Source organism: Dermacentor variabilis, chromosome 2 (genome assembly GCF_050947875.1).
Source record: "Dermacentor variabilis isolate Ectoservices chromosome 2, ASM5094787v1, whole genome shotgun sequence".
Taxonomy (NCBI): domain Eukaryota; kingdom Metazoa; phylum Arthropoda; class Arachnida; order Ixodida; family Ixodidae; genus Dermacentor; species Dermacentor variabilis.
The window spans coordinates 90,302,058-90,329,909 of record NC_134569.1 but is presented as its reverse complement, the minus strand read 5'-3'; the positions used below and the strand labels follow the sequence as shown (position 1 = coordinate 90,329,909).

General features: G+C 45.4%; 2 protein-coding genes and 1 non-coding gene across 4 annotated transcripts in view; 2 read left to right on the top strand and 1 right to left on the bottom strand.

The window, feature by feature from the left end:
- The window catches only part of LOC142572269 (uncharacterized), a 46,662-nt gene extending 24,301 nt beyond the window's left edge, over window positions 1–22,361 (bottom strand). The window contains exons 1-5 of one of the 2 annotated variants that reach the window (XM_075681248.1): window positions 22,077–22,361; window positions 18,310–18,557; window positions 14,483–14,608; window positions 10,655–11,298; window positions 401–725 (exon numbers count right to left, since the gene is read on the bottom strand). In XM_075681248.1, coding sequence (XP_075537363.1) covers window positions 401–725; window positions 10,655–11,298; window positions 14,483–14,608; window positions 18,310–18,475 — 1,261 coding nt within the window. In that variant the 5' untranslated portion in view covers window positions 18,476–18,557; window positions 22,077–22,361. Of the gene's footprint in view, window positions 1–400; window positions 726–10,654; window positions 11,299–14,482; window positions 14,609–18,309; window positions 18,558–21,314; window positions 21,410–22,076 lie in introns of those variants that run through there. The other variant, XM_075681249.1, reaches the window with a different exon arrangement.
- Window positions 8,848–8,922, top strand: TRNAS-GGA (transfer RNA serine (anticodon GGA)). The gene has a single exon. It is a non-coding gene; the product is annotated as a tRNA-Ser (tRNA).
- A 305-nt stretch (window positions 22,362–22,666) lies between the features above and the next one.
- LOC142572265 (uncharacterized) lies at window positions 22,667–24,120 on the top strand (the record flags this gene model as incomplete). The annotated part of the gene is made up of 1 exon (XM_075681240.1): window positions 22,667–24,120. A coding segment is annotated over one exon (564 nt), but the record flags the coding sequence as incomplete, so codon positions are not given.
- Between the last annotated feature and the right edge of the window lie 3,732 nt (window positions 24,121–27,852).

The window sequence follows — 27,852 nt, the reverse complement described above, 5'->3', positions numbered from 1 at the left end:
GACTGGTCAGGTTCGAATTATACGGCAAAGGCCAAATCTAGGATCAAAATAACGAAAGCTTGGGCCCATAGAAATGCATGAGGGCTCGCCAGGACTTGCATTTGGTCCAGCTGGTGATGCTTTACAGAACCACAAATGATACTGGATAGTCAGCTACTTGCAAAATCCTTCCCAGAACATTGGTTCCCACAGTGAGTGGGACCTACAAAATTTTTTCGTGCTTTCATGCTGTTTCCATGACTTAAATGAGCAAGGTCTGGCATGGTGGACTTGTGCTACACTTCGATGGCAATTGTAAAATGGGGATTGCAGTTTATAAGGTGGTCACACTCCACACACTCACACTTTGCTTATAAGGTGGTCAACTCCACAAACAATATGGCACAGCCTTTGCATTCACCTGAAGAGGAGGCCGAGGCAGGGTTCCTGACTGAGGAGCTCCTCTGTGGGGGTGTGGGTGATGGCCGCGTGGGGGCCACCATGGCTGTGGGCTTTGCTGTCTGGTGGGGTGGCTGGGGAGGGGCACCTCTTTGGGGCAGCTGAGGTGGTGCACTAGTAGGCAGAGGGGGTGGGATGCTGGTCGGCAAGGGAGGAGGCCCACTGCTAGGCAAAGGGGGAGGCGCACTGGTTGGCAGAGGAGGTGGCTCTCGGCCCCTTGGAGGAGGTGGTGGGCGCCCGACAGGCGCCTGGCCCCGCGCAGGGGGTGCAGGAGGGACCGCACGGGCCTGGTGGTCAATTGAGAAAAGAACCAGAGAGCGTCAACTAACAGCAACCATTAAGTTCAGAACCTCTGCATAGAGCAAAACTCTCATCACAGCAAATGCAAGTGCCAACTCTTACGAAACCTATGCATTTACTTTGCTTTCCACACTACGAAAGAAACCCAACATAATCTTTAAAATGCCAGAACCTCAATGGATGCAAATGGCGACTATTTTCTTTTCATGTGTGTTCAGTTGCACAGTGCACATACTGAATGAAATTTTTTTGTTGAGAAGCTTAGCATGAAACAGTTTCAACTCCCAGCGTCGAGTAATGATAATTCCACAAACACAAGCAGAGAAGAAAAAAAAAAAAGAGGTAATTCTAAAACCAAATTTCATACAGTTCACTATTGCTCTGACAATTTTCAACTACTCTTTACATAAACTTCACACCAAAGCCAGCCTTCTATAGTGAACTCTTGTCGTCTTAACTACAACCTACTTGTCCAATACTTACACATATTTTTCATAATCTATGCAGGGCAGTTTCTTAAACAAGTCAGGATAACTGCTGACACTGCTTACTACGGCAAAACCATTACAGAGATGACCCACTAGCGCATTTTCTCCGCTTTCACTGAGTGTCAATGAGTTCAGCCTACACTGGCGTGTGCAATAATGTGAGACTCGGAGAGCTTCAATCAACCTTATTTTCTAAGTTTCTTGAGCTCCAAAGTAGAGCACGGGTACTTCACTTCACAGCTGGACTTGCATGAGTAAATACAGCAGGTTTCAACCATGAAAAGCAACAAGAGCTAAGTACAATGCAAGTAAACAATTCTAACAGTTGGTTCGGTGCACTAAGCTACACATGCCTCCATAAATGCGAAAAAGCTAACAGTGAATTTCACTATAGATCTGGAACAGGTTCAGGTCTTTTCACTAGCCACTTTACATCAACACGCCTTGCAGCAGATCCCTGCTTGTTTCACTGTGAAAGCACAGAATCAACAACTGGAACGTACTGCAACTCTCAACTGCAATTGGAACTTCCATACCACTTGTATTTGCCACAAGGAAGACTCAAGCGTCCCTTTATCAAATTTTCATTTAATGAAGCTTTAAAACCATCAAAGCTTCTTCCTTCCCCTGGAATGCCTTCCTCGTAGTCGAATATCATTACAAGCAAGCCACATCCAACACGAAAATGCCTTGTTTATATACAATATTCATTATATACATCATTGCTGATATCGGCAAAAAAAAGGGAGAGGGGGGGAGAGGAGAAGAAGAGAAGTCAGGCCTTCTGCCAATTCTCATGGCTTGCATATTTTGAGCAGCCTGCTGGGTGCTGATACATGGCATGGCATAGGAACAGCAATAAATTACACACACATTTTGAACAGTCACTAATGTGCAACCGTGCAATCACTGATCACACAGGATCGGCATATTGGCTTGATGGCTGTGGTCCAACCAATCCAAGCCGCTTGCCAAAATGCACATGCACATCCAGAATGTGCTATTTCAAGTTGCCCTTACTTAACACAGTCATTAAATGATTTTTTGCACATGAAGCAGGTTGAATGAAGACCTGAAATCTGCTACCCGCACAGTGTTATGAGGTCTAATAGTGCCAACATATTCACAGCAAGGTTTCTGTGATGACTTGTCACCACACACTCCACTGGTTGTCAGCAAATTATTGTTACAGCCATACTGCCAAGCCCACTAGTCTTAACCCGCACTGCTTCATTGGCAACCAAAATTGCTATCTGATGCCTAGTTGACAGGACAGCAATTTCGTTGCCCGTCACCATGTTTGCAGAATCGTCTGCACAGATTATGTCTGAAAATTTTAGCGGTACATTCTGCAGCATCTGAAATTTTCCTTTGTTTCTAGGAGTAGGCGGTGGTGCCGCGGGAAAGTACAAATATAGTAGAACTTCAGTGATACGATCTTGCTTCGTATGATTTTCCAGCGTCAATGTTCACAATTGTGAATGCAAGAAATGACCCAGTACAGTTACACTTATTTTAAAGTGAAGTTTTCTTTGCCTGTTCCTTCTTTTCTACTACTGCTGCTGCCTTGCATGCCACATTGGAGGGTGGTTGAGAGCTTAAAGCAGGTGTGCGGGAGATGAGATAGGCGACATCAAAGACGTTTCAGTAGAGCGGCGCCACAATGCCCTCTGATGAGGCCTGGGGAATGCAACAATGCACTTTTGGCACCGTAATTAGGTGTGACTCCCCACAAAAGCATCGGAGGAGCTGCCACACTTGCCTCCATGCTCACATGCAACAGGAACGACAGTGGAGGTAGGGAAAATGTTAGAGAGGGAGTAGAGATTGAGGAGGCAGGAAATGGGTACAACCAGATTTCGTACTGATGCGGTCTGGAAACAGCTGATTAACCTTACCCCTCTGCGCGTGTGGCAGTTCACCTAACATGATGCGGGAGAAAGAAAATGCGTCGTCGGAAAGCATTACCCATTTGCCCTCTCTTAAAGGGACACTAAAGGTTAACATTAAGTCAATGTGAACTGTTGAAATACCATCCCAGAAACCTTGAAATGCTTGTTTCATGCGAAGAAGAGACTTATTTTAAGAGAAAATGCGTTCTGAAGCGTCCGCGTACCTCTAGCGCAGTTCAAATCGCCCACGCTCCGATCGAGGAGTGGTGGCGTCATGGTCTCATAGTGACAAAGCGCCGTCGGTGAGTAAAACGGCGCCCGCAGACGGCGCAACGGCTTTTCTGCACAAAACGCAAATGCACGGCCAGAAACAGAGCCAAGACAGAGCCGACAGCAGTGCGAAAGCGGAACTATATGGTGGCTAGCGGAAGGGAAAGCGCACGACGATAAGCTGGTTCTTTATTTTATGACGCCAACATTGACGCTCGTTGCAATGGATGACCCTGACAACGACACATTAGCTCGCGATGCTCGGCTCGACTTCAGTGATTTTAGCACTGATGAACGTGACCTGCTGCTGAGGGCTCCCGCTGCCGGCGTTGTTGCGTACTATTACGACGGCAACTGTATGTCGTGGCTGTACATATTCGCGCATTTGTAGCGTTTCCTTTGTGAAAACCAAATGCCGCACTCACCGGCCCGTCTCCGACCTGCAGTTGTTCTTGCGCTTCGGAGAATGCAGGCAAGACCGACGGAACAGCACTACGGGAAAGCATTGCTTTGAAAGGCACTCCACACTACTTCAGTAAGTCGGCATTGAACTCTTAATCCTCTGGACGAAAGTGCTGCGAGCACACTATGCTATTTTTCGGCTCTTTGCCAACGCGCTGTGGCAGAGGTATGGCACTTAACCACTGCGAACGGAGAGGTTCACTCGTTGGCACACAGTGGTAAGTAACTTTGCATTCCCTGCTGCAACTGCCCTTGGCCAAGTTCCGCAGACCGTTCGCGCATCCCACGACATCACATGGACGTGGCATTCTCGCTGCTTGTTCCAAATGCAAGTTTCGCGAGCCAGCAGAACCAGTGCAGCATGATGCGATAACGAAACAACTGAAACTCCAAAGCGCGCACAGCGCAGAGTCGAGCGAAAACGAAACCTTTCGACCACCCATACTACTACTGAAAGGTAACGTCAAAATGTTATTTTTTTTAGAATCGAACAGAAGTAGACAAGTAACATTTTCTTCAGTCTTATAACCTAATGAAATTATTTTTTTTAATACGAGTACCGTATAGTACGGAATATAGGTTGAGGTTTTTGCCAAAAGATATCACTAAAAGTTCACCCCTCGACTTATATACTGGCCCTTGGCACAACATGAATAGTCGTCTGGCAACATGTAGGAGCGCAGACCTTTCGGCATCCGAATCGTTATCATCTCCTTGGTGACCGACGCGGCCCAACTCACGGGCGCCACACGGTTCTTTATTCTATGGCGCGGTGCACCCGGAGCTCAAAGACAGGGTGGCGGATTTCGTCCGCAAGCATAAAGCCAGATCTTTGCCAGTGACAGCAGAACTCATCCGCATCAAAGCTATTGAGATTGCCCGAGAATCCGGACTGCCCAAAGAACAATTCAAGGGCTCCATTTATTGGGTTCGTCGCTTCATGCGACGCAAGGGATTCGCACTTCGACGGCGCACATCAATCTGCCAGAAGCTGCCAGAGGCATACGAGGACAAGCTGGTCGAATTCTAGAGCTATGTTATCCGTCTCCGGCAGCAGCATGGCTACATGTTGGGACAGATCGGCAACGCTGATGAAACGCCGGTGTGGTTCGACATGCCGTCGTGTGCGAACACGGTGCAAAAGAAGTCAAGCTTCTTTCTACGGGGAACGAGCATTCGCGCTTCACGGTGATGCTCGCGTGTGCTGCAGACGGCAGAAAGCTGCCCCCATACATAATATTCAAGAGGAAGACGCTGCCTAAAGAGGCTTTCCCGCGGGATGTCGTTTGTGTGAATGAAAAGGGCTTATGGACGAGGCCCTCATGCTCAATTGGATCAAGACCGTCTGGAATCGGCGACCCGGCGCACTCCTGCGGTGTCCGAGCATGCTCGTCTTGGATGCCTTTCGCGGGCACTTGACCGCAGGTGTGAAGCAGGCACTCCGCGACGGGAGGTCGGAACTCGCCGTCATTCCGGGAGGCACGACGTCAACACTTCAGCCACTGGACATCGTGCTCAACAAGCCCTTTAAAGACCGTGTCCGTGAACAATATAATCAGTAGATGGCCGGCGACAACCCGACGACCCTAACCGACCGGCTGCGCAGGCCGCCTCTCGCCACTGTGGCCACAGGGTGTCGCTCGCTGCCCGACGATATGGCGGTGCAGGCATTCAAGAAGTGTTACATTAGCAACTCCTTGGACGGCACCGAGGATGACATGTTGTGGGATGCAGCCAGTGAAAAGCAGTCGTCTTCGGACGAGAGTTCAGACAGCTCAAACGAATGAGCAGGTGACGAGTCTGGCGGCACCACTAAATAAAACGAAGTTTTGTGCCTTATAATTTTTATGTTGACTTCTTTGCTTCAATGTAAGGGGGTCGACCTATATTCCACCTCGACCTATATTCCGCATTATACGGTAGTTGAGTACTAGTGACATAAATTATGATGAGGAGTGCCTTCGTCATCGGGCTAGTACCGGAATGTCGCTGGAGGGTGTCAAATCATGTCATGCATTTACCTGAATTTCTCGGTTACTAAAGCTCTGTTTGCGATTATATTGACGTCTTAGACGTTCTAGAGCATTGATTTATCACTTTAACTTGACTTCATAGTAACCTTTAGTGTCTCTTTAAGTAAAGAAATGAGTGAATAAACGACACATCTATCTGTGCTCTGTGCACTGCATGGACAAACACAAGTAGTGCAGGCAAGATAACATTTAACATCCCATCACGACTGTCATATGCTATCAGCATCACTGCCTAAAATCGTCAATGAATGCAAACAGCACAGAAAGCTTCGCTGACATCTATACCCACGGTATGTGGGATCTGGATATTCTTTTATTGCTGGATAAGTTCCCGAAATTCACCATTTTTCAGCACCAACGTTCGGTATATCACCAAAGTGCAATTGTATGATGCATTTTCCGGCCGCTAGATCTCATGTAAACAAGAAATGGTTAGAGGCACACACGATCAAGAACAGTACGAACCCACAATGGCAGCTTCTCCACACTACTTGTCTGCCCATGTCACGTGAAAATGCCACCACACTTGGTTTCCTATTCTGATACCAGCAAACCTGCTCGTGGATCATTGCATTTTGCCATTAGCAGTTATCGCCGCCAACCAATTGCGATAGGCATCTTCACTTAACTGCTTCACAGCGCGTACATGTGGCATTGAAAAACATAATGCACGCTTGTAATAAGCAGTAACCCAAATGCGCTGCTGTTTCTTGGTACAGGCAATGTCAAGTGAGCATCACCTTTTGCTTTGGAGGCATTGTGGCACCATGTTCTAGTGTTGCCAACCAGCTCGATTTCGTTTTGGTTTCCCATCGCTATCTTAAAATGACAATGTATGTCTCGGATCGCTCAGGCCCCACGAGCTTGATGGGCATTGGCAGCTTGTGTCACACCGATTTTCGTCAAGTGGGCACATCAAAACTACCTGCTAAAATGCTCCGTCCAAAGAAGCTGCTGGCGCATGCTGAATTGGAGGAGCACGAATGTAAGCTTGCTGAAACCACGAAAATGTCAACGCATGTCTCTGACCATACCAGATTTACGCATAAGATCTTGGGTCGCTCTGGTCCCATGAGCTCAATGCGCGTTAGCATCTCGTGCCACAACGATTTTTGCCGAGTGAGCACATCAAGATGTCCCGGCAAAATGCTCCGCCAAATGAAGCTGCTTACCAAGGCCAAATTCAAGCAACGTGAACGTAAGCATGCTGAAACCACAAAAACATCAATGCACGTTTTAGGCCGCACCAGATCGGCTCAACGCTTTGCATAACGTAAATTTAAATTACAGCAGAGTCTGCCGAATCTTTTACTGACTTTGGATCCCATGTTTTCCCGGTTAGTATGTTTTTCTTGCATTCTTTTTTCCAAAATGTGTGAATGAGGTTCTACTGTTATCACACTGGTAAAAAAATCAGGCACTTGAAAAACCAGTTTCAATTTAACGAAAGCTCTGCACATGGCACTTGCTCTCTCACAGCCTTGGCAAGGACGTATGCCATTGCCAGCTCAGCATATTGCTGACACCCGTTCTGGATGCATTTAATTCATGGTCATGGAAATGGTCAGGAAAAAAGTGGCAGAAGACGTGAACTTGTGGGAGCTTACGGGGGAACTGAGCCGATCTGTAGATTTGGTGGACTCTTGATGTGAACAAATGATGATTGTGGGTATAATGACGTAATAAAGGCAGCATGGGACAACCATGCTTTTGAGCACTTCACACACATGCACATAGGAGTGCCAACACTAGACCGGTGCCTTTATAGACAAGTGCCAATATTTAACACGATAGCGCTAAGGGTCCCGTGTCACAGAAAATCCGACGTCCAGCATCAGACATCGCTTTGGCAAAAAGAATTTTGTACCAAATTCCAAACCAGGCATGCCCAACCACTCTTCTACCAGCAAAGTTCATTCCTTCATTCCAAAGTTGCAAAGTTCAGCCTTTCATTCCTTACAAACTTATTCCTCGGAATTCTGAGAACAGCAGCCCAGAAACAAATGCAATGGGAAAAAAATACCGACAGAGCACATCTTTTACGTTCGCTCTTCTCAGACTGAAATATTAAAAGTGTGAAACAATAACAGGAGATTTCTACGAGAAAGCTTGCCTTCATGCATAGCATTTGCCACCAGCATTTCCCGGTAAACGTTATGGTTACATAAGCTGCAGTTGCCGGGAAGCATGAAAAGCAGTCAGGGGTCCTTAAATGCTATCGCATTCCACTCTAAAAGGTGAAGCTTAAGCGTCCTGCGAATTTTTGTCTCAGCTAAGAAAAAAACACAATAAAATTACTTATATGGAACGGCCAGTTATTTAGTGCCCCTATATTCAAATAACAGGACAAACGAATTGAGGTTAAAGCATATGAGGTTGTTTTCCCATCAATGCGCTGTTTCTAGAGAATGGTACCTAGCTTGATAGCTGCAGGATCACCACACATCTGTGCTAGTAAGTTGCTACTCAATACCACTATTTAGAAACTGGCAGCGTTCCCTGAAGCCACACTGTCTCTGAACCTGAATAAAGGGAAAATGAGACATCCACCCGTTTTGTAGCAATTGCTACAAAGGAAACCCATACGGGTTCCTCGAAAGAAAAGCCTCATAGTTGAAGAAAAATTCGTCCTGGTCCGGGACTCGAACCCGGGACCACCGCCTTTCCGGGGCAGCCGCTCTACCATCTGAGCTAACCAGGCGGCTAGCAGATGGTAGGGCGAAGTCGAATTTGTCGACAACACGAAGCAAAGGCAAGAGTTTGACGTAGTAGTTCTGCGGAAACCCGCAAGGTGGAGAGAAGCAATGAATAAAGGGAAAATGAGACATCCACCCGTTTTGTAGCAATTGCTACAAAGGGTGGATGTCTCTCCACCTTGCGGGTTTCCGCAGAACTACTACGTCAAACTCTTGCCTTTGCTTCGTGTTGTCGACAAATTCGACTTCGCCCTACCATCTGCTAGCCGCCTGGTTAGCTCAGATGGTAGAGCGGCTGCCCCGGAAAGGCGGTGGTCCCGGGTTCGAGTCCCGGACCAGGACGAATTTTTCTTCAACTATAAGGCTTTTCTTTCGAGGAACCCGTATGGGTTTCCTTTGTAGCAATTGCTACAAAACGGGTGGATGTCTCATTTTCCCTTTATTCATTGCTTCTCTCCACCTTGCGGGTTTCCGCAGAACTACTACGTCAAACTCTTGCCTTTGCTTCGTGTTGTCGACAAATTCGACTTCGCCCTACCATCTGCTAGCCGCCTGGTTAGCTCAGATGGTAGAGCGGCTGCCCCGGAAAGGCGGTGGTCCCGGGTTTGAGTCCCGGACCAGGACGAATTTTTCTTCAACTATGAGGCTTTTCTTTCGAGGAACCCGTATGGGTTTCCTTTGTAGCAATTGCTACAAAACGGGTGGATGTCTCATTTTCCCTTTATTCATTGCTTCTCTCCACCTTGCGGGTTTCCGCAGAACTACTACGTCAAACTCTTGCCTTTGCTTCGTGTTGTCGACAAATTCGACTTCGCCCTACCATCTGCTAGCCGCCTGGTTAGCTCAGATGGTAGAGCGGCTGCCCCGGAAAGGCGGTGGTCCCGGGTTAGAGTCCCGGACCAGGACGAATTTTTCTTCAACTATGAGGCTTTTCTTTCGAGGAACCCGTATGGGTTTCCTTTGTAGCAATTGCTACAAAACGGGTGGATGTCTCATTTTCCCTTTATTCATTGCTTCTCTCCACCTTGCGGGTTTCCGCAGAACTACTACGTCTGTCTCTGAACCTCTTGCCGTTTGGCGATACAAACCAAAGTATCTTCAGAAGTTAGCGATTGAATGACTGGCCAAACTAGCTGGACCCAATCATACTGTCTTTACTGCCGCAAAGCTAAACCTCAGCTATAGATGAGGCAAAGTGAATGTGCTTGCCAAATTAAACATACTACATTGCTGAACTCAGTGACACTTTATGTTTAATACAGCCAATGACCGAATTTTCGGATATGGTTGATAATTTGGACAACTAACCCCATAGCACCAATGTATATTTTGGATGCTCAAAACTTTCGTTGACCTATTTTCTGGACTTTATGTCGTGGATGCAGGTATCAAAATTACATTGATTGAAGACACCACCACCGCCATTTTGACTAGCTCGCAGATTTTAACCAGTGCTCTCACACACTGATCCACTAGCAGCCGTAGCGACCACCACGCCAATGCTAGGCCTAGCTAGCTGCTTCGACACTCACTACCAAGCTTCATGCTGTTTGTTGCTGTGTTGATCTTTGAATAAATTCGCTGCTGTCAGCAATAGCAACCTTTGTCATCCTCGTCGATGGCTCCGAAGCGCAGAAAGCATGGCAAGAGTCAAACAATGCATAAAACCAGTTCCCAAAAGTGAGCTTCGCCGCAGTACGGCAGTGTTACGCGGTGAAGCACACGCAATGTATTGCGGAGAAGCACATTAAGAGAGGAAGGAGGCCACTGTTGCAGCACACGGAGCACTCGCAATCTCTTGTCACAGAACAAGCACCAATATATTTAATAAGTATAATAGCATGCCTTCAGAGCTATTTGACCTGCCTGTGGCGATTTGAGCACATAGGAGCAGTAAAATGGCATGCATTCATTTTTTCAGACTTCCCCAATTTTCTGATGTTCTTGCAGGCCCCAGGGGGTCTGAAAGATCAGATGCTGTCTGTAGTCCCTAGTCTCCTGGCTAAATAACTTGGATCAATCCAGATGAAATGAAGGCTAGCTCCACTGCTAGAGACATGGACGATGCAAAGTACCTTGTGCACCTGGTGAAGATTGCTAGGCACGCTGACATTGCGTGGAGGGGGTGGAGGACCCGTTGGCTTGAGCTGGGGCCCCGGAACATCACCGTCCCGCGAGTCCGGAGCACCGAAGCTCTGCCTACGGGCCAAGGGAGGGGCGGCACCAGGTACCGCCAGCCGACTGCTGTGATGCGACGGTCCCATGGTGCCAAACTTGGAAGCCGCAGCAGTCACCGCTGTAGTGACCACTGCAGGGCTCTTGGGCGGTGGCGGGGGCTTGACAGCGGGTGCCCTCAGCGGCCGCTGCTTGGCGCCTCCCCCGAGGCTCGACTGGGAGGCGGACCTTGTCACCCCCGGGGGCTTGCTCGGGAGCGGAGGGCCCGTCCTGCTACGGCCAGCCGCCGGGGCAGCGTCTGATGCGGTGGCCACGGCACCTACGTTGGGTTTGTGGCTTGACGGGGGAGGAGCAGGAGGTGGACCACGAGGGCTCACGTCAGCGGGGAAGGGCGAGGGCGCCGCACGGCGCACAGGCGGGGTTTCGCTGGGCAGCGGTGGCTGTACAGAGTGCTTGTGCGAGCTACTCAAGGCAGGACTAGAAGAAGAAAGGGGCTGTCGAGGTCCAGAAGAAGGTGCACTGGTTGCTTGTAGCTGTCCTGTCCCTGCATCACAGATGCAAGCGTGATGGATTACATTACAGTGAACACCAATGGCACATTACGCTGGCCCTTTCTGAGCACTTCTGGAAAGGTTCAAGAGCTATTGAACAGTGCTACTAAGCTTTATTGAGACAGTAAATATGTTCCTATAGTGCTAACATTATGGCTAACAGAGCCATAATGATTCTTTGTCTGTGTAATAAAGCTGCTTCATTACTTTAGATGGCTATCACAGCACTATAGGAGTGCTCTGAAGTGACCAATGGAATGTGCCATATATATGTACAAAATGGAGGCTCAATCCCAGCAGAAGGAATGAACGAGACCAAGTAACGTTCCCAGCTGCTCCACATCCCTAGGTGCTGTGCAGCAGCTTCATCGAAGTACTTGTTTCTTTGTAGGTGCAGCTTTCTATCCGTTCTTAAAGCACCAGTGAAGCACAGCCATGCTGGGCAGTTACTAACTTTCTTAGTGATAAAACAATCTACATGTTCCATTACTCCGCTGATAAAGACCTGTCAATAGTAGCTCTCATTTTTTGTTTCATACCTGTGAACATTGTATTTCAAGTCTGCTAGCAATAACAGGTCTTACAAACGGGAATGAGTGCGCACAAATGTCTCCACTGACCTCACTGACCTATGAGAAGCCATGAGAACAGTCAGTTCACATTGCAAGCAAGACAGTGCTACAAAGCATTGCACTTTGAATTAGACTTAGGCAACTTGCTCTCAGCGTGCAGGCTGTTGTGCAAGCGCACCAGACTCCTCATGCATATTAACCCTTTGAGATCCACAGCGAATACAGTTAAAGCTCGATACAACGAAGTAGGTAAAATCGGTAATTTGCTTCATTATATCGCCATTTCGTTGTATTAAAATTTGACCTTTTATGCAAACAAGTACAGTCGCCAATCAATTTTTCTTACATGGAGAGGGGCCACAGAATTTTGCAAATTATCGGGCAATTGCAAAAAGCAAATCTGAATGAGAAAACAATTAATTTTGATGAATTTGGGAGTCGGCGACGAATGGTACGGTTTCATGCCACGTCGACGAGATTTTCACATTGACGGTACAAATTAAGCGAAGCCAGCCACGCTTTTGCATGCATTCCACCCCCGTACCTGATAGCGTCGCCCGCACTGGGACGACATTATCATGAAAAGCGCCGGCAACGGGGAGCGAATGCTTTGTCTGCCTCTCGCTCCAAGGGGTCACCAAAAGTCGAGATTACACAACCTTCAATACTTAATGCGCGGGAAGAATGATACCATGCCATCTCGGCACGCCCACTCTTTGCACACGCAGCAGATTACTTCTAAAACAGGGTGCGTAGCTGCGCATGCACTCAGCCATGCTTACAGCCATACGCGGTCAAGACCAGAAGCTCGCCAAATATCGTGATGCGCGCCAACTTATCCCCCCACCCCTCACGCACGCGTGATCACATTATCGCGAGCTATTTCCCCTCCCCCTCTTTCCCTTTGCTTACGCAGGTAGGCGGCACTCGTGCGTGAAGCCACCATCTTTCTTTCTCACCCTCGCACACTTTCACTCCCACCTAAAGCACTAAGTGCATGAGGCGCGATAGGATTTTATCGCACTTGTGCTTTATACGGAACATGATGCGGCAACACTACGGCGGTCACTCTTGTCGCGCCTCACACAATTTGAAAGGTGCATTTGCAAGCAGGCGCTTGTAATTCAATCATTTGACCATCCGAGTCCGTGGAAGTTTCCGTTTATTGCCTCGGCATTTTTTCCTGTGGAAGCGAAATTTCGTTATATTTAAATCACACACTTTATTATATTGAGGTTCTAATTACATGGCGTTTTATGGACAAGAGGTTATGAAAAGTTCAATACTTCCTTATATAGAGAATTTCGTTATGTAGAACTTCTTTATATCAAGGTTTAACTCTATATACTTCCCACGGTTGTAGGCGCCTAAACAATTGAAAAGGCCTATGTGAATTATTCCCTCAATAATGTGATGGCACCAATTGTGGTGGCCCTTTGGTACAAGAAAAAGAGAACATCTGGTTTCTGTGCAGTGCATTTCAAAGCTCTTGTGAATACTAAAATATGCACTACCAATTTTGGGAAAGCACGTGGAAGGTAGGAGATGGAAATTAAGACAATGAGCAAAATGAGAACATGGTAAAAGCGGGAGCCAACGTTTCAACAAGTGGACTTGTCTTTTTCGTGGCGTTGAAGAAGACAAGTCCACTTGGCGAAACGTTGGCTCCCATTTTCATTTTGTTCTCGTTTTGCTTACTGTCAATTGTGTATTTTATTTTTTTTTGTGACTTCCTTTCTGTCCATCACTTCACAATGAAAAAAAAAACTTACAAACAATTTCGCCCCCATCAAAATGCGGCTGCTGTGGCCAGGATTAGATTTCACGGCCTTGCGCTTAGTAGCCTAACACCATAGCCACTAGGCAACCATGGCAGGTTTATATGTTTACAAACCAACCTTTATCTGTCCAATGAAGTTATTGGAGCATGAAAGGCACAAAGAAAAAAATACACCCTTGAATATATCTTGGATCAGATTGTATCTCTGAAAATTTCTGCATTATGTAGGGTTATTTTGCACTTATAGATTGATTTCTTGAACTTTCGGTCGAATAGGTTAAGTGCAAACATACAGGCCTTTAAGAAGAGTTAATGGCAGCAATGCAGCAAGATCATTTACCTTGTACTTCTGTGCCTTGCTTTAATAATTGTGCTGGTATATTTGAATGTAATGTTTGATTGCTTATTTACACTCCTTCTAAAACACTTTCTAGTTCTTTTATTTGCACTGGTATTGATTCCGTTATGCAACGCTTACTCAATGCCCTAAATAGCACACGTAAAGTGTTTTCAAGTAAGCTAGTAAGTAAATAGGTTATTAAATAAATAAATAAATTGTAATGAAGAAGATGAAAGCAGCACCGGAAACATTGTCATTGCTAGGGCATGACGATTGATTGAGAGCTGTTGGTAAAAAGACTGCTGTTGCTGCACTGCCTTTTTAACTATGATTAATAGTAATAATTCCCTTTACAAAATAAATAAATATCAGGTGCAGAAAACACAATTTCAACTCAGGAAAAAGAATATGAGTGCAAGAAAAGTGAATCCCTGCACATCAGGGCAGTGTCACAGAACCACTGCCGAACTAACAAATGGGCTCACCAGATACTCCACTTCCCGTGGGTCGTAACCTTGGCATGCCTCCAGCAAACAGCCCTGCCAACCCAGGAGGAGCAGCCAGCTTTCCAGAGCTGTTTGATGATGCCGAGGAGCCTCCCTTTTTCGTACCTGTGGTAGAGACACAACAAAAATGCTTCGCACGTGTACAACAATCTAAGCAACCAATACATCAGACAGTGAAGCTGTATAAATGAGTTCTAAGTGCTAGGGTCCTATTTGCTGGCTGTTCTTAGCAATGCAACACTCTGGTCATACTCCCACAGGGCTCCCGTGCAAGCTGTGTTGCTACCTCCAACATGGCGCCGGTAAAACACAAGGCAAGGAAAAATAATTACGAATTACTCTTCAAGAAAATGCAGCAAATAAGCTGCTGTCTATTTCAGGAAAGTGTACACAAGGCAACTTCTATTTTAGAATTATTAGGTAGTTCCGTTTCAAAGCAAGAATTCAGGACTCTGATGCAGGTTATGTTGCTGGCTGATACCTACACATTATTGCACACTGGCTTTCACCGAATAAAAACAGGAAACTACCTTTTTAACAGCTCTGCTGTAAAACGTTGCATAAGTATCCAAGAGGAGCTCTATGATGAAGTGACCAGATTCCCTTGACAGCAAAGCCAAACGAGAAAGGGGCAAGTGGCACTGTGTATAGTCAGGTGCAACCTTGGAAGACAAGGAGATGGGGGAGAGGCCCCGCAAAGATGACCGAAGTGCGACAGCCGTTTGCCTCCGTGCCAAAATAGTCCCGCTCAGAAAGCCATGCTTCCAAAGCACGAAATTCGGCCCAAATAAAGACTTTTGTATTTTGATGCCTGGTTTGGTAGAGCTCTCGTGGTTGGAATGCCACAGCACATGCCACATTGCAAGAGAAAAATAACCCCATGCCTTCTTAAATGCTGTGCGTCATCTGCTTTTTAGCTTCATTGCAAGGGATAAATGTAGAAAGAGCAGCTCTGCATGGCTTTCGCGCCGGTTTACATGTACACGGCACATTTACTACTACTACACTCTGGAACAAACATGCAGGATGTTTATTTGTAGCAGTGTGTCACCGCGGGATCCTGTTTTCAGACGAAGCATAACGCAGCGTCAGCGATATACGCTGCAATCTTTCTTTGCTGGATCACAGCTCAGAATAAACGTACGCAGCCCAAATGGTGCATCATAGGCTCACAATAATATTTCTGTCATGATAGACCACCACAAACAGTTTGGGGATTCACTCTGACAAGGGGCAGATGCACACGACTGACGCAACTCGGCCCAGTTCAAAGCGCGGGTGGCCATCTTCTCCGTCAGCGGGTTCACTGGCTGTCTGGTTCATGACATCAGTTTAGAGTGCGTACCCATTGGTGGAGGCTCATGTGCATTCGCCTTGGAGGAGTAAACGCCCCTTTTTTCTAAAGTGTACCCGACTGTAGTTAATGAAAGAGTACAGTAGCACGTGGAGTCCTAAACAAATGTGTGCTTTAAGTTACAGTTTATAGTTTCACCTTGAGAATTTCTATGGCAGGTTTTCAAATAACCAAATGCAGAGCTTAGGGAGCATATTGCCAGGCACACATTGTTGCACTTTATGCCGTGACCAATTTCCATCCAGGTTATCACTGATATGAAGTTAGCTCTCAGTGCAAGACATACTTCACGTAACCAAAATTTCTTTAATGTTGTTGCCAATTTGTAAAGCGAATGGAACTTGTCCAATCAGGCTGCACTTGCAATGTAAGTAGTGTTGTACAGTGGCATTCAATATGAGTTGCAATGCGAAAGCACGTGCCAAAGTGGTTGCTTGTTGCAGCTCCTAATGAATGCAATTGCACATTTTGGAATGTACGTGAGCACAAGTAATTAATCTGGAATACACGGTGAGAAATGTATAAATAGCAACCAACTCAATTCGTGTTATCAGGTTTGACAACCTAATATGTTTTGATTTGAGTGATGATTGTATTTCTGGGAACAAAGTCGCCCAATAAAAATCTAGAGTCGTTAACTTGCACTTTTCGCGGTGTTCGGTTCTTTACCCTCACTATAAATATGACTATATTGAAGCAACTAAATTCACACATGCTTGCCACATACCCTAATCAGTGTGTGTGCTACATGAGAGTGTTCCGTTTTCATGGTGTGAGCCTGTGGCCAGAGCTCGTGAGAAAACATACCTACTGTGACAAGCTGACACCAATCATTTCACAGCACCTGCAGCCTGCCCTCCTCTTAGGAAATGAGCCAAACAATATTGTCAGATTGTCAGTTTCACTGCAGAATAGGGTATTGGTGCCTGCACTTTTCTATGCAGAGAAATGCAGGTGTGTGCCACCTTGTATTCCAACTTTATGTCTGTGAGAGGTGCCAAAGTGGGGCAGATCACAATGTTGTGAAGACAGCAGTGTCGGCACAGTAAAAGGGAGGATGTGTGCCCTATAGATCAGGAAACAGTGGAATCTAGCCTGGACGTAGTGGAATCCCATGTCTCACATAAATCAACATAGTTGTCATCTTTTAATCAAGAAGTGAGATGAGATGGACAAGACAGTTCAATAAATTCAGTTCTCTTGCATAAAGATGCAACACGAATATTTAAGACATTTGGAGAAATTTGTCTTTTGAGTGGCAAGGTTAAAATAATTTTTTTCAGAAATCTTCACAGCCCTATGAATTATCTTAGGTTGAAAATGTATCCATGCATAAGTTGGTGCACTATGCACACGTAAAACTCTCTAGTGCAATGTTTTATTTGAGCAAATGTTTGTAAGATCCCCTTTAAGAAAATTTTTACCTCATTCCCAAAAGTTTGGAATTGATAGAAGCAGTAACTCAGCCACACAGCAAGCACCAAATGTCTATCATTTTGACTTCATTAGATGCTCGAGTCTTCAGAATGGATGTCCAATAAAACATGCTCCAACACAATATGGCCAGACAGCGGAGTATGGCCAGCATGTAATCTTTCTCGCTCCATGCAGCCATGCCTTTCCAATACTTCATGCCTCCAGCCTTTCCATATGCCAGTTCTTTTATGTAAATTTTGCAAGGGTATGGCTTTTGGCTTCAATGAAAAACTGCAACAGCACAGGCTGCAGGCAGAAGCTGTGCAGACAGGCCAGGTTAACACCAGAGGGTTTTAGTAACGGCATTGTGCCTTGCGTCAAGCCACATTTTCAATGGATGCACTTCACAAGGCAACTTGAAATGAGGTCAATAACCTTTGCTGATGAGGAGTTTTCAAAATTTTTTTTAGATTCCAAAGACATTCGCTTCCTCTGTAGACAATGCTGATAATCCCTAGATCTAGGGTGAAAAAATTCATTACGTTGGCAGCAGTGGCATACATATATGGCTGCCTGAAGGCAACTGCAGAAACAATTAGAAAAGACTGTACAGGACCACTTAAGGGAAGGCCTGAAAGGCCACCCAAGACACCTTTAGTAAGTCTGACAATGGCAATGATGACAACGATGGGGGTTCAAATGTTGCTGACCTTGGGTTACAAAACATCTTGGGCATTGCAGAACGAGAGCTAGTTGTCTGCAAAATTAAAAATGCAAAATTCTTTAAATCCAATAACTTTTTTCGAACCTAGCTCTGCATTGGTGTAGATGACTGTCATTACAGATACTGAATTTCAAAAATTGATGGAAGCGGCCATGCAGCCATGTCATTACAAGTCAGTCGACTGCTGATATTTCTCACAACTTTGTCTGCCATGTTTTCATTTCTTTCTTTTTTTGGCAGGGTCAGTATGAACAGTTACAGCTGTAAATGAGCGAGGCAGGTGCACATGCGGCAGGAATGTAGATGCCTTACCATCAATTATAGGTGCGCTGCGATCATTGGTGACTGCTTTTTTTAACATGGCGCCACCACGAATCTGTGACAGTAGGGCAGACCGGTCTGGTGTAGCCATCGTGTTCCCAAGCTTAGGCGGCCCCTGTCCCCCCATCGGGGGCGGGGGAGGTGGTGGCGGAGGCATCGTGCTGACGGCGACAGCAGCTTGTCGCTCCTATGGTAGCAGTTGCGTAACTAAAAACTTGTACTAACTAATGTGTGTGCCCCTGAAAGTAAAAATACAATAAGTAAGTAAACAGACTTTGCACTGTCCACAGAAAACAAAAACAAATTCCAGAGATCTGTGCGACATTCAGAAGCTAAACATAATACACAGCAAACAACAACTAGTGTTGTTTGACTTCTTTACCAGTGTTGGGTTACAGTAGCACCATGCACAGTGGCATGCCATGGATTATGCTAACTTCTTGAGCTTTAACAACAAAAGCTTGGTCTTTGTGTAAAATGCTTTGGGACAGAGAGAGGATTACTGGCAATCAAAGTGTGGCACATATCTAGGTTCCCTGTAAAAAGAGGGACCAATGTACGACGTCCTTCCTAAAACTGATTTTACACTTGGCTTGTGCAAGGAAGAGAATGCAAGAACAAGCACTAGGAATAAGCTTTCATTTATACCACTTGACATAGCAAAGAAGCTGTGACACCTTATTAATGCCAAGTTGATGATACTTCTGCTCTAACCCCTGAACTCAATGCATATGAGGATAGATGACAGCAAAGCTTGAAGACTAAAACCGTCAGACTGTAGTCTGTTTGGTTCAGCACATAGTTCAGCTACATATTGCATGCCTATTCTTGGCACATTATGTGTGTTTACATCACAACATGCAATGCACACTTCCAACACTGACGTCACATTCAGTTTGACTGAAGGCTCAATGGCAAAATAGTAATGTGTTTCCAGTCGAATTACCTGTCAGCTAAATCCACTGAAACAAAGACTACCTCTTTAAAGAAAAATGCAGACTCCCCATTAGATGTAATCAATGTCCTTTCATGGTCATGGCAATTTGTGTATGTAGTATTATTTACACCATGAATGGTGAATAGTTTCAATAGTTGGGACCAGGCCAGCACTGAACACACCTTCAGTAGTTCAACCTCTCAACAGCAGAGCCTAGATAAACACTGCTCTTAGCGGTAGAAGGCTTCTGACATTAGACTAGCTTTAGAGACAGAGGTGAGCTGGGCACTTCCAAGACTCCGCTAAGTTGGCAGAAACTATATCGGAATTCTGTTTCGCATGTTATCACACTGCAGTGTTTTAAACATGCACAAATTGCTAAAAATTCGTTGCAAAGGTAGCTGCACATTACAAAGATAGTGAGAAGAACATGCAAGCTCCTGCACATCCAGTGCATTCAGTCTGCAAATTGCCTGTACACAGACAACAGCTTCAGTGAAAAAGAACACAACAAAATGTAATTACCGCTCTCATTGTTGAGTGTGCAGTGTATATTGCCAATCCTTCCAGCACATATTTTCCAAATGCCACTGCCCATACACCCACCATACATATGGTCAAAATAAAAGGGCTTAAGGTTGACAGACAAATATAATTGACATTTTGGGGCCATTACAGGTCCCTTCTTCACAATGAAGAGGGTCACGAGGGAGCCAGATTATGTGTTAAGTGACACAGAGTGTACGAGCATATCTCGGGAAGATTATTCAGTGTCCAGTTTATTGCATGTGTTTGTTACACGCACACATATAGTTTGCTCACCTTTCCCAGTAGTTTTGGAGTGGATTTGTACACTAGGTGAGAAAAACATTGAACCTGGCTCTCTTGCTATTGGAATAATTTGTCGGAAATGCTGCTCTTAAGGGGGCCATAAGCTCTTTTGCGTGGTGAGTTATCATTTAGTCAGTTTTTTCCAACTACTGCATTTCGTTTCGCAAGAAGTTGACATTTACACCATAGAAGTTCTGCTTCTGTTATTTATCCAGTGTCCATGTGTCAAAATTGATGATAAACCATCCTAGTACATCCTTTGGCCATTGCAGTATAAGTGCCAACCCTACAGAAAACTGGAAAAAAATCTTAGTCAAGTTTATGCAATGCCTCAGAATGGTATGAGAAAATTACACCTAATGGCACGTGGTAGCTACAATAACAAATCAAATGTTATGCTACCACAAAATGTGGAATGCCAACACCACCTTTCATGCAATTATTGCACCCATGCCACATGATCAGCTGAATGTTTAGTACGGTCCACTCTTGAAATTGAGCATCAAATTAGTTTTCAAGTCTGGCTGCAGCTTAGTTTTGAAGAGACGGCCTCAGCAATAATTTTTTTGCATTTAGAGATCTACTTAACATGCGGCATCAAGCATTTTCTTTCGGCACAGCTTGAGGTAAATGCTAATCAGACGTTCTATTTTACCGTACTGCACATTATAAACCACCAATCAGAAGATAGTTAGGTAAATATGCACTGAACATCGTACGTAAGAGGTACACAGTATGAAAGGTAACACTAAACTTGACCCGAGTTCAAACAATTCCTGCAGACTTGCAAGTTTGAAACTTACTTGCTGTTACCTTCTATGCAGTTCTCATGTTAAGGAATCTGCCTTAATAAACGTTCTTTATTTGCAGTGTTCTTGATTGCAGTGCAAGCGCGAAGAAAATTACCGATCTTTTAAACGCAAATCTGGTGCTTATTTTCATAATGAAGCACCGTGTACTACATTATCCTAACGAAGTTACACGAGGCCAATATGCTTCCAGAACTCAGTATCCTGACTGATAACGTACGCCACAACCAGTCAAGCACTGCGCTGAATCGCCGAAGACACTTCGATACTTGATTCCTTTCGCAAGTGAAGATGTTTCACCCTCGATCGAAAAACACAGTAACGCTCAAGGCCGCAGAACCATCGTCGGAACCAAAACATTATCTAAAATAGCGGAGCCAATGCGTTCCGGCGACAATACTTCTTGCAACTAATCATACCATACAGAAGAAGGCCTGCATATCCGGAAGCGATGTGAAACGCTCACGGAGGCGATCTGCGAGGACATACAGGGAGTGTTGCCGCAGCTATGTTTACTCGCCGTCATTGCCCCTTCCGTCGCTAACTTCAAGCGGATAACAGCAGGACTGCAGTACTTGCTGGGCGCTGGCGCTATCACCACTATCACTTTACTTTACGTCACCGCACGGGCGAAAATAAAAAGCAGGAAACGAAAGATGACGCGCGATTAACAGGATCACCTGTGAACACGTTACCCAACCGTGGCCGCCCACAAAACGAAGCTTTGACAGATGATCGATGTCTCCAAGCGGCTGCCTATGCGTCAACATTCCAATAAAGAATTTGTTACGCACTTGCGATTTCGCGCTTTTAGGCCGAACTGACCCTTCACGCCGCACAGAGCACGAAAAGATGTCACGTATTTACATCCGGCAAGCGAAGCCGTACGCATTTCCTGAGCTCACTGCTAGCGGCGAACGTTTTCTCACGTCACTACGAGCGTCAACGAACTCTTCAAAACGTTTGAACGAATATGGCTTGATGTGAAGCAGTGACGATTCCGAATCTCTCAGTAGGTTTTGAAAACTCGACGCTCAACCCATTGGGTGCGCACGGGAACTGGTCCGCGCGTGTTTACGGTTTCTGTTACAGTTAAAACTATGTACAGACACCGAAACTGCTTCTTGAAGTATTTCTTAGATCAAGTGACGCAGGAGTGTTTGTATAGGAAGGCAACTTACCTTATCGTTATGTCATTTCGGCCGCGATGAGTCGGCGGTGACCAACTTTCCGCGAAAAAGGAAAACACCCCGATGATAAAATGGCTGCTTACACCTACTAAAGCTGGGTCATACGGCGTCACAGTTAAACAGATGAAAAGCCGTCATTTAGCAAGTGGCGGTGCTTTAGGAAGAATAGAAGCTCTAACCTTCGCGTATGTAATACAAACATATGCGAGGCGCAGTTGTTTATAATTAATGTTAACAAATCTGAAGCAGAAGGCCAGTAAGAAGCCCCCTCGTGGATTGTTCTCGTTTTCGCAAACACAAAAATAGTCGGCATTAGTATGACAAAATGTTAATTAAAATATTTGTCAATTATAATTATATTTTAACTTATTTAATATTTGTTTATTAACGCTTTTGATCTTAGTGTAAGCCTTTATTCAGCCTATCGACTGCTATCGACAACAACATCATTATAACAATTCCAGATGAAACTGAAGTCAAACGAAGCCAATCCTCTGGCCAGCCGAAGTCGCCCCGAAAAGAAAACTACACTAAAGGAAACGCTGTGTATGTTGTGGCTGTTGTTGTTTTGTTGCCTATAATGGTTTCCGTGTGTCAAGACGACGAAATCCTGTGAAAAACGCCCCGAACAGTGGCTGCAGCAAACCGGGATCAATCCAATTCTCGCTGCAGAAGCTGAAGGGATTTGTAAGCCACACGGCGTCACCATGGCAGAGGGCGAAGCATCTGCGACCAAACCCCAACAGATCACCAACAGTTCCTTCCGCAAGTCCCTGTACGCGTTGGAGCAGTGGCCCAGTGCGATTGAATCACTCCAGAACCAGAACCAGTCGCCAGAATTTGCAAACATGATCGGCAGTTTGATAGACCGGACTCTCTCTGAACTTGAGGTTATTTCCTCTCTCGTGGACAAGCAGTCTAAAAGGCAGGAGCTCCAAGGCGGCGACAAGGGTAACGAGACAGCCTCGAATCCTGGTCCGAGTGTTACGAAAGGAGAGGAACCTGGACAAGAAAGCAGCACGCCTGTGGAGAGCCTGAAAAGGCCGAGTCCTGAGACCGTTCCACAGCAGGCGGAGGCTACGAAACCACCGGTCGTGAAGAAAGCGCGTATGAAATATACCCCCTTGCGAAAGCCCAGTGTTTAAGTTGACTGCCATGTTCCTGCATCGATTTCTCCTTTTTTAGTTTATTTACGACCGGACATGCAATAGGTATAGCTCAGTAAATACAAGCCTAATATGCTTTTGACGAGCGCTTTTATTGTGTTTGACGGACCAGGTGGCATTTCTCCTCAGTGCGCACTTTTTTGCATTATCGTTTTAAGTCTACTCATTTGGTCGAACTTACAGATATGTCGCGCGTATAAAAAAGTACGAAAGGTGAATGTTAATTTCACCCGACTCATTTGCAACATTATGCCATGTCACGTGTCATTTCTTTAATATTATTTTCTGTGTTTTAATACATTAGGCAGGTTTCCTACTGCCATTTCTACTGCACTCAATAAACTACATGCATACATTTTTGACTTGATACACAGGCACAGATATACTGATTCTGCAACTGTTGTGCATTTGTGTAACTGTGCAGCCCTTGATCCCATGCACTAGACGAGCAACATATCTTTTTGTATATTCCAAGTAGTATCTGACCCACACGATTGTGCACAAGCAGCGTTGTATAAATATCTAAGTCATATTTCGTAATTCTTACAACCTCGCAAGTTTGGCCTGAATGAAGCAGAAACATCATCAGGCATGTCTTGTGTATGCTTTGTAAGGTGAGATCGTTTCTCAAGCTCCTGTAAACATGCGAAGCGTCTATGTTGATCTTTATTGTTTAGAATATAATTCCTCTATGTTGAATATTTAAAACTGTATGTGCAAAACTTGGAAAGTTTAAGTCTGGAATATTGGTGATATGTATGTAGTGCCATTCATAATGTTTGTAAAGTTCTTATCTTGCTACCATCATTCCACGCTATGCAGGTGCTTCTTGTGTGCATTTTATTAAATCAGTCAGATTTCTTGGTTCACTGCTTGATACAACTGTCATTTAATGCATGCAGACATGGCCTCTTGGCCTACTCTGATCCTGGCCTACACTGATCGCATAAATTGGCAACCATAAACAAGGTCATTGTCTGTTGCATTTCAATTACCATCGGTAATTGCTACAGTGATATCGTGCAGGCTGAGGCATGAAATTTTCCTACTAGAGGCTGTCTAACAACTGTTTCTACAATGACACCATATTATGCTTCCATGAACTCTCATGTAAGATGTCTTCATTTGTTTTAGCCCATCAGGATTTTAGTGCATGCTAGTAATACAACAAAACATTGTGTAGCCAGATGTTTATTTTAAAGGGTTACGGGGATAACTTTGCTTGGGCCAGAGAAAAGATATGTGGTTTTCAACTAGCCTTAGCTATGTGACACATCATAAGAAGATGAAAACATCATTTCGCTGTGTTTTCTACATAGACATGTACACATATAAACATTGCAGTTCATTTGCTTGCAAAGGCACTTTAATATGTGAATATTAGGCATTTGAATAGTAAAATGTTCTTGTACTACATAAAAAATATGTAGCAGTAACAAGTGGACTGGGGTAGCTTTAGCTGATCCTTCTGGCACAACTAACTGAACTTGGACACCCAAATCTCAGTGGGCATTCTAAGCATTGAAAATATATTCCTTGTTAAACCTGCACCTTATGTTGGTACGTGGTTTTGGCTGTAATTGATTTCCCTTCACACAAATGATGCCTCAGCACCAGCTAGTCAGCTTCTTTGCCATGTTGACAGCAGAGGCTGTTTTGACATGAATGAAAAATTAATGCATTGCGTCATTTTTCTATCTCAAAATTGTGTAAAGAGGGATGATGTTTTAGGCCATCACCTTAATGCACCAGCCTGAAGTGAAAGAGAGAGAAATAGAAGACAGGAAATGCAAGGAGCCATCCTAGGGTATTTACATAGGTGAAGTCACCTCTAGTGAATTCGTGCAAACTGCTAGCACAATTGAGGGCGAGCGAGATTACTGGCATTTGCTCCCCTCCGTTAAGTGGCAAGACACATTCACACACACAAACGAAAAATATGCAAATCCAACAAATATGTTGGAATGTATGTGAAATGAAGGTATAGTCAAGCAGTGCATATTAAAGGCTGACTGCAATGAACTTTCACTTTGGCTAAACTGTTAATGAGTATTATACGCTACTGATTATTATATTATCTTATATCTCTGCAATGCTACTCACTGCATTCCTAGAAAAAGTATTCACACTATTAGACTGGGAAGGCTTAGGAGTGAGAATCAATGGCAAATATCTCAACCTTCGGTTTGCAGGTGACATTGTCCTGTTCAGCAACACTGGAGATGAATTGCAAGAAATGATTGAGGACGACGTAAACCGAGAAAGTGTAACAGGGGTAATTGTAGATCACTGGGATAAGCCTTCGTGCTGCAGTGGACACAAGAATAGACTGATTCTGAATACTACTGAACCAACCTTAGCAAAGTTGCAGGTCTGGTAACTGCCTCATTTAATTTTGTGTTCGCAGTCGCTTAATAACGCTTAAGCCAACGTTGCATGCACCTAGTGGTTAACTTGCGGCTATGACATAACTCCCAGCCTGTAGCCTCCGAGATCTTTTATCGCGCCGCGAGCGGCTAATCTCGGAGGTCGTGCCGAGGAGTCGCGTGATCTAAGCCATGCGTCACTTCCGCTGAGTGCTAAAGGTGGCGTCTTATTTCTTTCTTCTCCTGTTTTTCTCAGTTTAGAACTTAAGGTACTGGAAATGCCTACTTCTGAGAGACGTTCGTGACACATCCACTTACGTGGCGCAAAATTTCGTTGCAGTTGGCAGCTGACCAACAAACAATCATTCTTTGATGTATCTTCCAACTAAACGCAGCCGTTGCGGTCAAGAACACGATGCCGTGACTCGGTCATAAAACATCATGCCGAGTTGTAAATTAAAATATTCACAGCTTTACGGACAAAGCAAGATTTCAGGGCTCGTTCGCAAAACTTCGCGTCGAGTAAGAGCCAGTGAAGCCGAACTCAAATTTTATATTTCGCTCTCGCCTGGAACGATGAAATCGTCCCGAGTCAAGTGTTTCGAACACACCAGCATAGCGGCAGCCAGCTTTTTTTCAAATCCGCAAGTTTCTTATACATGCCGCTCGCCGGTGCGCATTGCCTGCTGCTTTCGGGAAACGATGTACCCCGTACACCGTTGATGACGCAGTCGTTTTTGAAAAATGTACAAAAGATTCTTTTTACAAAAACATTTACTCTTGCCCCTGTGCCTGGGACCTCTTTGGGTCCCACGTATGCCAAGGGTAGTTCAAGGACGCGTTACAGGTCCCCGAGCCCACAGGTGTATGTGCCATTGAGCTTGGACCCTTTCTGCACTGTCAAGTGGACCGGCCCACATGATTTGTTTTTGTCAACACCGCGGTCACATTACTTTCTAGATCCTAGCCATAGACAGCTTCTCTGTACGAGAAAAAAAGAAGAAGAAAACGGGGGGGGGGGGGGGAGTAGCAGAATAAAAGAACGCTAGTGCCACTGCTCGCGCGTTCGTCGTCGTCGTCTTCTTGCACAGCTGGCTCTGTTGCCGCTCGTGATTCCAGCGTAGAATTTCACTTCTGTCGTCGCAATGTTAATTTCGCTCGATGTAGTTGCTCAGTCGAGTTTGGGTCACCTTCTCAAAAAGCTTCCCTGCACACGACGTGAGCGATATTGGTCTCAAGTTTTGCAGATCTCTGGGTTTAGCCGGTTTCGGTATGAGTATGATAGTAGCCTCTTTCCATTCTTCTGGCAGTGCCCCGTCGTCGGACCATACATTATGCTCGGCTTCAGGCCACACGTGTCGGCACAGGACGCCTTATGCTTCGCGACGAAGTTTTGGACCCGCCACGAAGCAAAGAAGCCAGGGTAGTTGTGGCGCTCGATTAAAAAAAAAAAAAAGCGTTTGACACCATCTCTCACGAAGCAATCCTCGAAGGTCTGGGAGACATAGGTTGCGGAAGAAGGGTGCTTCGCTACGTCCTTACCTTCCTTTGCGACAGGAAGCCAACGATTGCGTTGGGCAGTACGCGCTCTGACGTCCTTGCGATGCCCAAACGAGGAACTCCACAGGGCTCAATCTTGTCACCAGTTCTTTTCAACGTCGGGATGAGGCGACTGGCCCTAGAACACGAGCAAGCACGGGATCTCGGATGGACTACCTACGCCGATGACATAACGTTGTGAGCACACCGGGGTTCCTATGGAGAAAAACAAGACCTATTACAGGAGGCCATAGACAAGGTAGTAAACTTCACCAAGCACGCGGGTATGACGTGCGCACCCGAAAAATCAGAGTTCATGCGAGTACGCAGCAAACGTCATAAGAAAGCTGCCACACCAAGAGGATAGACCTACATCTCGACGGTCAGGCCATTCGTGAAGTCACCCAAATGAGAGTGCTTGGCTTACTTATCCAAGAGAACGGCAACGTCAATGCCACAATTCGGAGCTTAAAACCAACCGTTAAGAGTGTGGCACGTATGATAAGGTGAGTTGGACGCAGCCGCAACGGGCTCGCGGAAGAAGAAACTATTTGCAAGCATTTGCGATTAGCCGCATCACTTACGGCCTGCCGTTCCAAAAACTTAACCAAACTGAAATGAAGAGGGTGGACACTCTTATCAGAACGGCATACAAATCTGCTCTGGGACTCCCGAACACAGTCAGCACGGAGCGCC